Source organism: Castor canadensis, chromosome 9 (assembly GCF_047511655.1).
Source record: "Castor canadensis chromosome 9, mCasCan1.hap1v2, whole genome shotgun sequence".
In the NCBI taxonomy this organism is placed as follows: Eukaryota; Metazoa; Chordata; class Mammalia; order Rodentia; family Castoridae; genus Castor; species Castor canadensis.
In genome coordinates, this window is record NC_133394.1 from 31008626 (window position 1) to 31020809 (window position 12184).

At 34.7% G+C, this 12184-nt stretch overlaps 1 protein-coding gene across 1 annotated transcript in view; it reads right to left on the minus strand.

The window, feature by feature from the left end:
- Window positions 1–12184, minus strand: part of Stpg2 (sperm tail PG-rich repeat containing 2) — a 574528-nt gene that overhangs the window by 443220 nt on the left and 119124 nt on the right. Inside the window, exon 6 of the mRNA XM_074041065.1 lies at window positions 5819–5978. Within this exon, the coding sequence (XP_073897166.1) occupies window positions 5819–5978 (160 nt within the window). The remainder of the gene's footprint in view (window positions 1–5818; window positions 5979–12184) is intronic.

Below are 12184 nucleotides of genomic sequence, written 5' to 3' on the forward strand. Positions count from 1 at the left end.
TTCCTAAGAATTTAATACCAGCAACCCTAAAGGTTATCCAAAATAGAGAAGGTTTTCTCTAAGAGGGGAAATGTACATGTGGCTTTCATCTTATAGATTTGGTTATAAATTAATACAATAATAAACTCACAATGTTTTTATAAGGAATGTTACCAACTTGAAGTGAAAGTATAAACTGAAAAGTAGCTTATAGCCTCCCCAATCTTCCACAGGTAAGAAGCAGACCAAGAAAGCTCCAAGTGCAAATACAACCTATTTCACAAGAAAATGAAGGGTAACTCAAAGGATAAACCCAAGATCTCAAAAGTTAAAATACAAGTCACAGAAATTCATTCTCAGAGATTCTAACCAGCCTCTAATCAAAAAAACAGCAAAACCACATATAGCCCTGCTTGGATTTCAGAATTTCTATGCAACTACTGTGGTCCTCCCCTTTTCCCTTTTCATGAGTAGGAGTACCTAGTATGATCATCCTTTATCTCTGCCCCTCCCCCATTGCATGTTGGATAAACAAATTCATCCCTTTGGTTCATAATTCTTCTGATAAAGAGGACTCATATTAAGAAGCAACCATTTAAGAGCACACCCAAGAATTCTCATCTGCACTTACCTTTGATATCATGAGATAGTTGCATGAGACTTTGGGGTCCTGGAAAGAGGTGGATGCACATAAGAATAAATATTTTGTGCACTGACCCTAGTCTATATGGTAAACCATGTTAAAAGACAGACAGACTGGGAGCACCCATGCGGTAGCTATGTACATACTTTGAATACTAGTCTCATCCAAGTCCTGCGTTCTAGCCCTCCCACAAAATAAGTAGACATAATACAAAAGTCTGTTATTTTAAGCCACTGTTTGTTATGTGTCAATAGATAACCAGAACTACATGATAGCAATTCTGTATGTTATTTTGGCTCTGCATTCTTAACTGTGTACTGGAATACCCACTGAGAACATTAGAATATGTGACTGAAAATAAATGAAAAGTTTAACGAAACTGTATGTCATCATTTACTTACTAGAACTGAACATGTAATTTTATATACATATGTATGCATATAATTATATTATATATATATATAGTCATCTACCAAGAAAAAAATTAGAAAATTTGCTGAGTAAAGGAAAACAATAGAAAATTACAGAGATTCCAAGATGGCGGCTAGAGGGAGGAAGCAGAAAGTGAGCCTCCTATAGTGAAATCTTGGAGAGATGCTGGAGACACACTTTGCAGGCATAATCACTGAGAAAAGGCATAACTTTGACCCCTCCACACCTCCAGCCGGCGCAGAGAATCTCCACTTCATGTTAAACAGAGAAACCAGGAGGGCCCCCGGACTACCAGTCGCTGGCGCCCAGACGGCTTGGGAAGACACGGACCAGGTGAGCTTCACGGTACCGCGGTACCCCCACAGACAAGCCTGGGCCAGAGGAGCATAGCCCCCTGGACAGACTGACCTCCACCCAGAGAAAAAAAGAGAAACTGAGTAATAAGCAATAAGAACAATAAAGACACACGGGAAAGAGGGTGGGGCATCCTGAGCACTGAAGATTGGGGGAAGGGAATCCTTCCTGGGACTGTAAATAAACAAGCCAGGTGGGCCTGAGAGGCCCTGGCGGGAGTAGGGGCACACACCCAGCAACCAGGAGTGGGAAAGCTTGTGAGAGTGGTGGAGGGAGGAAAACTCCACAGGAGAGGAGGGAAGACCCACTTCCCATGTGAACTGTAAACAAACGTGGCACGGCTGGCAGGAGCAGCAGCACCACCCAGTAATCAGGAGCAGGAAAGCTTGTGAAAGTGGGGGTGGGAGGAAAACTCCACAGGAGAGGGGGGAAGACCCACCTCCCACATGAACTGTAAATAAACACGCAGGCCTGACAATGGTGGTGCAGTGTCACCTTTCCCAGTGCTTGGAAAGGGGAAAGCTTGTAGCAGAGGCTCCCGCACAGGAGAACTCTGAGCAAACAAAGCCTGCGGGGCCAGGTGAGTGCTAAGCTCACCCCAGAGATCTGAATAAATAATGCCGCCAGCAACAGCAGGCTGACAGCAGCAGGCAGGCAAGCCACAGCTGCAGATACCATTCTCAGAACTGTCTCCAGACTCTATTTTTTTCCTTTTCTCCCTACTCTTGATGAGAATACAACCGAATTACACCTGCATGCTGAAAAACTTACTAAAACTGTATTGCATTTGAACTTCGGACACTTGGTGGGGTTTTCTTTGTGTGTGTGTGTGTGTGTGTGTGTGTGTGTGTGTGTGTATAGTTTTTCTCTACTTTATGCATCCCCTTTGATGAGACAACTACAGAACAACATCTTAGGCACCATCTCCAGGATTGGAGACTGAGACGGACACCCAAATTATTAAGACTGAAACTTCATTGCATTTGAACTTGGAGGTTTTTTGGTTTTTCCGTTTTTTCATTTTTTTTTAAATTTTCTATTTTTCATCTTATTTTAATTCATTTTTATATATAGATATTTCTTTCATTTACTTATTTTTTTATTTTTATTCTTATCTTCATTTTTTTATTTTTGATTTTCAATCCTCTCTCTGTCTCTCTAATGTCTGTTCAGCTTACTGTCAATTAGTACACTAATGCTCCCTGTTTATACCTTTGAAACTTTCTTGTCTGATACCTTGTGCTGTTTTCCCCTTCTTGTCTGTGTATTTGTTTTCCCCCTTTCTTTAACTTCTTGCTTTCCATCTCAGCTCACCCTTACATTCTAAATACTACCATTGTTATTATTACAAGCTAGAAAATATTTAATTGAACACAGTACAGGGACAGTAACAACACCAAAGACAATGATGGGAAGACAGAAAAAACATGGAAACCAGTTTCCCCACAGCAAAAAATTAGTACAGGAACCAGAGGGGAATGAAGAGAAACAGATACTCAGATCCAGACTCCAACAAAATGAAGATAAACTATGCCAAAGGACCCAATGAAGCCCACAAGAATAATTTAAAAGAAGACATACTACAGGTACTCAATGAGAATTTTATAGAGATGATACTGGATAGGGTCAACCAAGATGTACAGGAGACAGTCAAGAAATTCCAAGACAACAAAAATAGAGAATTTGAAAAAGCAAAAGAAGAAATAAAGGAAACCATAGAAGCACTGTATAAACACCAAAGTGAAACAGAGAACACGATGAATAAATGGATAAATGAACTCAGGACAAAAATTGACAACATTAAAGAGGAAACCACCCAGGATATGGAAAACCTCAGAAGAAAGAATGAAACAGAACTGCAAAACAAAACGGAAGGCTAATCCAGAAGAATAAAACAAACAGAAGACAGAATCTCAGAACTTGAAGATGAAATGGTAATTAAAGGAAAAACTGAAGAACTATTAATTAAACAACTCAAGACCTGTGAAAAGAAAATGCAACAACTCACCGACTCCATCAAAAGACCAAACTTGAGAATCATGGGTGTCGAAGAAGGAGAAGAGGTATAACTGAAGGGAATGCGTAATATATTCAACAAAATAATAACGGAAAATTTCCCAAATCTAGAGAAAGATATTCCCATACAGATGCAAGAGGCCTCCAGGACACCAAAGAGACCAGATCAAAATAGAACTACCCCACGACATATCATCATTAAAACAACAAGTTCAGAAACTAAGGAAAGAATATTGAAGGCTGTAAGAGAGAAAAAACAAGTAACATACAAAGACTGAAAGATCCCAAATCAATGCCTAATGATACATCTCAAACTCCTAGGAAAACAAGAACAAGCAAATCCCAAAACAAATAGAAAGAGAGAAATAATAAAAATAAGAGCTGAAATCAACAAAATAGAAACCAAAAAAACCATACAAAGAATTAATGAAACAAAAAGTTGGTTCTTTGAAAAAATAAACAAGATCAACAAACCCCTGGCAAACCTGGTGAAAATGAGGTGAGAAAAAACCCAAATTAGTGGAATCAGGAATGCAAAAGTGGAGATAACAACAAACACCAAGGAAGTCCGGGAAATCATCAGAGACTACTTCGAGAACCTATATTCAAATAAATTCGAAAATCTTAAAGAAATGGACAGATTTCTAGACACATATGATCATCCAAACCTGAAACAAGAGGATATTAATTACCTGAATAGATCTGTAACATAAAATGAAATTGAAGCAGCAATCAAGAGTCTCCCCAAAAAGAAAAGTCCAGGACCTGATGGATTCTCTGCTGAATTCTATCAGACCTTTAAAGAAGAACTGATACCAACCCTCCTTAAACTGTTACATGAAATAGAGAGGGAAGGAAAACTGCCTAACACACTTTATGAAGCCAGTATTACACTTATCCCAAAACCAGGCAAAGACACCTCCAAAAAGGAGAACTATAGGCCAATCTCCTTAATGAACATTGATGCAAAAATCTTCAACAAAATAATGGCAAACCGAATTCAGCAACACATCAAAAAGATTATTCACCACGACCAAGTAGGCTTCATCCCAGGAATGCAGGGGTGGTTCAACATACGAAAATCAATAAACGTAATAAACCACATTAACAGAAGCAAAGACAAAAACCACTTGATCATCTCAATAGATGCAGAAAAAGCCTTTGATAAGAACCAACACCAATTCATGAGCTCTAAGAAAACTAGGAAAGTACCTCAACATTATAAAAGCTATATATAACAAACCTACAGCCAGCATTATACTTAACAGAGAAAAACTGAAACCATTCCCTCTAAAATCAGGAACCAGACAAGGATGCCCACTATCTCCACTCCTATTCAACATAGTACTGGAATTCCTAGCCAGAGCAATTAGGCAAGAAGAAGAAATAAAAGGAATACAAATAGATAAAGAAACTGTCAAAATATCCCTATTTGCAGATGACATGATCCTATACCTTAAAGACCCAAAAAACTCTACTCAGAAGCTTCTAGACATCATCAATAGCTACAGCAAAGTAGCAGGATATAAAATCAACATAGAAAAATCATTAGCATTTCTATACACTAACAATGAGCAAACTGTAAAAGAATGTATGAAAACAATTCCATTTACAATAGCCTCAAAAAAAATCAAATACCTAGGTGTAAACCTAACAAAAGATGTGAAAGACCTCTACAAGGAAAACTATACACTTCTGAAGAAAGAGATTGAGGAAGACTATAGAAAGTGGAGAGATCTCCCATGCTCATGGATTGGTAGAATCAACATAGTAAAAATGTCGATACTCCCAAAAGTAATCTACACGTTTAATGCAATTCCCATCAAAATTCCAATGACATTCATCAAAGAGATTGAAAAATCTACTGTTAAATTTATATGGAAACACAAGAGGCCACAAATAGCCAAGGCAATACTCAGTTAAAGAACAATGCAGGAAGTATCACAATACCTGACTTCAAACTATATTACAAAGCAATAACAATAAAAACAGCATGGTACTGGCACAAAAACAGACATGACGACCAGTGGAACAGAATAGAGGACCCAGATATGAAGCCACACAACTATAACCAACTTTAAGGGAGGGGGTGGGGGCAGGGGGGAGAAATGACCCAAGCCTTGTATGCACATATGAATAATAAAATAAAAAATAATATCAAAAAAAGAAAATTATAATTAAGATCTGCAACAAGTTAAAATTAAAAATCTTACTAAAAGTGGACCTTATATTAATTTTTCTGTGCTTTTAGCAAAGCCAGTGTTTAAAAAACATTGACTTAAAACAGCATCTCCAATTATAGGATAAAATAAATATACTCTGGTATATTCATCTTATAAAGAATATTAAGTTACATAAGGCTAAAGAGTAGAAATGCACACATTAATTGCTAACCTGGTATTTCCTCTGCCCTGGAGTCCTGTGTGAATCGAGCAGCACTTTGACCAAATGGGGTATTTTTCAGACTTGATGTTTTCTTTGAGGACTGGAGAGCAGTTTGAATTTCATTATATGTCCCTGGAGCTGGGGTGATCGATTTGATAGGTACAAATCTCTAATGAAGAACAAGAGGATATGCCAGTGAGAAACTATTCTATATTTTGATAATTCATGAGCTAAAAGCTGCTTTCTGGGTAATATAACACTTATAGTTTATTTCTTAATGGAGTCCAGAAAATGCAGATTAATTAAGATCTTGTACCTGTCAAAACATAAAATACACAGCTTTTAGTAAAATCACCTATATTCTAGTATTGTATTATGTGTCTTTTTAAGACAAAGAGACTTTTTTAAGGAAATAACCTCAACATGAGATTCTAGATAACAGTATAAAGAAAATATTCACAGATTTAAATATTCTGCAAATCAAAATAATAAAGAACTATATGATCTAATCTGATTTCTTTAATGAATTAAATTATATTGTATTAAGAATGTTCCTCAACATTTATAGTCAATTAATTCAAAATTATCATTAAATACCTTAGGAAAAAAAATCTTAGAATCAAGTGGTTAATAAATCCAGTTTAACTTATAAGCCTGTTAAGTATACATGAATCTATATGTATAACTATAACTCTTATAAAATATAGCATTCTATATCTTACCTTTTAACTTTTTATTTGAAAATAATTATAAACTTGCAGAAAAGTCACATATTTAAATGCTAAAAATACCGGATAACCTTTACCCAGATTCACCTATTATTAACATGTTACTTTTTTTGTTTGCTCATTCTTTCTCTGTGTCACTATTTGTCTACTTGTATGTCTCTAGATATCTCTTTTTCTCTATATACACATGCCCATTAACTGTATTTATGTATATGTGTATATATCTGGTGGAAAGATTAATATTTGATGGTTCTTAACCTCTAAATATTATCACATGTATCTACAAAAAACAGGACATTTTCTTATATTTCTGCAGTACAGTTATTAAATTCAGTAAACATATCAATAATATTATTCTTTGACCTACAATTCATATTCAACTCTGGTCAGTAGGTCTCATAATTCCTCTGTTACATTTTTCCCTACAATATATGATCTAGTATAGGATCAGATGCTGTTTTTAATCATGTTTCTTTAACCTCCTTTAACTAGGTGCATTTCCACACCCTTCTCTTATGTTTGGTGACATTCACATTTGGGAAAAAGTCACATCCCCCTTTTCACCAAAAGAACATTCCTATCTGGAAATAATCTGAGGGATCCTCATATTTACATCCAGGTCATGTATTCCTAGACAGAACACTACATAGATAATGTGTGGCTTTCTTAGGGTATCATATTTGGAGTACATGATAACCATGGGTCCTCACTGTTTAATTTTGATCAACTCCAACAAACCTCTATACTTATCTCTACATACTCAGCATTCTTCTATAAGCAAGAGTTCTCCATTTTCCTCTGATTACTTCTTTCATTATCTTTCTATCTACTCAGTTACCTATTTGTTGCCCTGTGGACTCATGAATACTGATTGTAATGATTTATAATTTATAACTAAACTTTATAGCACTAATATAAACTTGGTTCCTATGTCCCCAGATATATTCTCATTTTTACCTTTGTTCTTAGAACTTACTTTATGACATAACAAAGCTCATCTTTCACCTACAGTGAGACCAATCATGTCTCAAAGGAAGCCTGTTCCTTTTTAATAAGCAATGCAATTGCAGACCAATATCTGGGAATTAAAAATACTCTTGCTTCTGCTTCTTAACCTATTTAGCAGACAGAGCTACACACACACACGCATCACACATACACAGAGACTAGTACACATGCAGACATGTACACATATACATAGACATGCATATGTACTACATATAGCTATATGTGTACATGTATGTACTTACATATATAGTATATATTAGAAATATATACTAACTCTGAAGTCTTCCATTCAAATTCATTCCCCAGGATTCTTCTCACACCTCCAATTCATATTTATATATACCTTCTTCCACATTGAAAACCCTCGCTCACAATAACAACTTTTAGCTCAAAACTGACATACATTTAAAGTAGTTTCATGATTGCTTAGCCCATATCATTCCAATAAACCAGCCTAGTAAAAATAAATCATAATTTGTTTGTAATTTTTATACTTACTACCCACCTCCTTAATCTCATTCAAAATTGAGGTAGTCAACTACTATGATTATCTGGATTATTCTTTCTTTTTTATGTCTTCAGTGTGGTTAAAGGTATTCATTTGGAGTATAACTACCCATTTGTTTCCATTTTGCTTTCAGTTTTAGAGAGGTTTTTTTTTTAAACCTTGTTATTCTTAATGATTTGTTTTTATTTTTGAATATATGGAAGATAAAAGGTGTGTCTTAAATGTATATTCAAAGACACATCACTGTCTCCCATTTCCTTTCTACTCTATGGCATGCTGGCCTACTGGGGAAAAAAATAGTCTCAATTTGTAAGATTTCATGATTCTCATAGTGTAAGCATACCCACAGCAGTGGCTAACTTCACACTACCAACATAACATAAATCAACTTGCAAACTCCTGGAAACTAATCTCCTCACCAGCCTTTTCAAGTAAACAAACGTCAGTGCTTTCAAGATTATCCTTGCGGTGTTTTCATAATGACAAGCATTTTGTGTATGTTTTCCTATTTTCCCTTCTTTCTTATACAGAAGGCAGTACTAAATATACTCTTTTGTACTTTATACTAACTTTAGTGTAAATATTAACATTATCAAAATACCAATTTATTATTGGAAGTACTAAAAATAATTTTTCCTAAAAACCATACTATTATTAGAAATAAGTATAGTATTTAAAACATGATAATTCTGAAGTCTAGCAGCATATCAGAATCACTTGAGTTTTAAAAAAATTACTAATACCGGGCCCTCTCCTAGAACAATTGAAGCAGTCTCTGAGAGAAAAAGCAGAAGGGCAAGTTGGCACAGGTGTATGTGAATGTATTAACCACCCCCCCAGATATTTCTAATGTGAATCTAGGGCTGAAAAACATTGTCATAAAGAAAACATTAGGTTATAAAAATAAGATTTGAAGACATAAGGCAATTCAACACATTTGGGAAAAATACCAGACAACTCCTTAAATTGATTACTAAAATATTCCAGAAACAATCTCCATATTCCTAAAACCAGAAATTCTGTGTTCTAAGTCTATCTTGTTAATCACACTATTTCTTTTTCTATCATATTAATTAATATACCTGCTCATATTCAACTAAACACTAAAAACTACCCCAATCATGCAATCATGTTTGTTTTGAACTCCTCCATGTCTTTCACCTCAAAACCATTATTGCTTCCTCTATCATTTCCTTAAGCACAATTCATATCATCTTTTTTCAATTTTTATTAGTATATATTAATTGTACAAAGGATTTCATTGTGATAGTTACACACATACCTATAATGTCCTTTAATCATATTCACCCCCTCTATTACTCTTTCTTATCCCCTTCCCTTTTTATTTTACAATTCTTAATGGATTTTATTATACTATTATAAATGCATATAATGTACATCAATCATATTCCTTTCTATTTCTGAAGATATATTTAAAATACGATTGGTGGTAAGTGATATAAAATTAGAGCTATACATAGATGACCAGAAATAGCATAAAAATGAGCATACTGGCTGTGAAACTGTGTTTAAAAAACTCAAGAGCACATACACACACACACACAAACATCTTACCCCAATACATTCATCTTGGGTATTATTTTAAGTACCATTCCATTATACTGCTCAAGGCTGAAACCTAATATTCATTCTTGATTCTTCCCAGTCCTTCATTATAACATCAAACCAAATAAAAAGTTATTTTAACTGATCTACAAAATATACCTGCAATCTATCTACTTGTCTCCAAGGAGGTATCTCTTAAGTATAATGAAACCAAAGCAGTTGTCTGTAGTCACCTGAAGGTTAATAACATTTCCAGGTTAAATAAAATAATCAGAGATGTACATAGTACAGGTTAAATGTCACATACTTCTACCTTGGTCAGGAGGCTGCTGCATTACAAATGTTTGCCAGTATATTGTCTTGCCTTGGGAATATCTCACACACCTTTAAGTCCCCTCAGTGTATTCCTTGGAGAATGTGAATGGTTACTTGGAACACATACAATGACTACAGCATCACTGATGAAGGTCCCAGTGGCAGCTGAACTTATGACTATGGTCGGTTCCACAGACACCTTCAGAATTTTCTCTAAAGATATGTGCGTGTCTCATAGGTTACATTACACCTTACACACCGATTGGCAAAGTGTACTTTAAAATTCAGAGTAAAACAGACATCTCTTCTAATCTGAACTGAATGTTCCCTCTTACAAATTTGCTTAATAGAAAATATTTAGGAGATGATTCCAATTCAAATACTCACTTGGTATATTATTGTTAATATTCTAATCTTATTTCGTTTTGCCCACATTTTCGGCAATGTTTTGCCCAGGCCATGTCTATATCTAATTTGCTTAAATACCATTTTTCTTTTTATAATCTCCTTAACACCATTGAGTTTGTTGCCAGCCTCACATTATACCTATTGGACTCTACATATGAAAATGGATATATATTGTTACCTTGGATTGAGAAACAAAAGCCGAAGATGCGCCATTTACATTCAGTGTCACACTTTCAGTCTGCTGAAATTGACTTTTAATGTCATACTTCCCAGGTCCTGGTACTCCCTAAATTACAGAAAGAAAGAAATACGTGTTCTCATTAAGAAAGGATCTACGGCACCTAAGGGAAGAGTTAGCTAAATATCTGAACCAAAGCTACAGGGTTTTTAAGCAAATTCCTATGTGATATTATGAAAGCACTTTATTAAAAGGCAAGCCAGAGCAAACTTCTTAAGAGAAAATAAGAATTTTGTTAGCAAAGCTTCTTTTGAACCTGAAAACACACTGCCTGAAACTTTGCTGCCCTCTACTGATACACTCAGAAAAAGACTTATCCTGCTCACCACATAATTAAATATTCACATGAAGAAATAAAAGTGACTCCTATAGCTCCTCCATTTGAAAGTACACATCAAGCTTTTCTCTTAAAAAGTATACCATATGGCTGGGAATTTAATTCAATAGTAGAGCTCCTGATTAGGATGTTTGAGCTTTGGGTTCAATTCCCAGTAAAAACAACAAAAATGAAATCCACTGTATAACCTGTTGTTTTTCTAACAAATAGGTTTTAGGAAATATTTTATTTTAACTACAAATCCTAGATGTAAGACACTAAACATTTAACTATATACTTTATAATAGATAAAAATTAAGTCTATGAATGCTGGGATTGAGTTATTATCTCAATAATATGTTAAATATATATATCAAGAAATGCTATTTGCCACAGGTATAGAGGCACATGCCTACGATATTTGATAATGTCCTTTAAATACTTTAGTAGAAACTCATGCAAAAGTACCTCATCATCAAAAGAGGCACTAACCTGTTTATAAAAATAATTAACACTCTAAAAAGCTATGCAAAGCTACATGACATCTTGTCCTGAATGAGCAAACTAATACATTGTCTGGTGGCAGACAGAAAAGATGCATTTTAGGTATGGTGTATAAGATTGCTTTTATCTATGAACTTGTAGTAAGTTAAGTTTAAAACAAAAGAAACTTCTATGCAATTCTGTGGCTATATATAAACTGGTAAAATATAGGTCAAATATAGAAATAAAGAAAGTACAACTTCAAAATACACACTGCCAAGCCATTTTCTGGAAATTTACAAATATGCCTCATTCTTCTTCTTAAATAGGTAGGCATGGAAAAAAGAAAAAAAAAGGAAACAGAATTACATTCCTATTGTTTTCAATTGTTGTATAAGTGGTCATTAATATGGATGATGTGGGGAGATTAAATTTGAATAATAGGATAAGTGAACATACTTAGTCTTAAGGAACTATTTTGCATAAAAGTAAAAATGAAATCTTGAACCCTTCAACAAATATTTCCTTTTCCTTGTCTTCTGTTTTTTCAGAAAATTCCTATGTTGCTGAAGTTTGCTTCACTAAAACAAGATAGAGTAGTAAAATTAGGACTTTATTTCTAAAAAGTTATGCTTATAATTTTTAAAAAATTAGAAATAAACTTCAAAAGAGGCAAATGAGGGTGCCTTTTTAGCCACATCTTCACCAACATTTGTTGTTGTTTGTGTTCTTGATCATAGCCATTCTAACAGGAGTGAGGTAGAATCCATTCTAACAGGAGTGAGGTAGAATCTTAGTCTGGTTT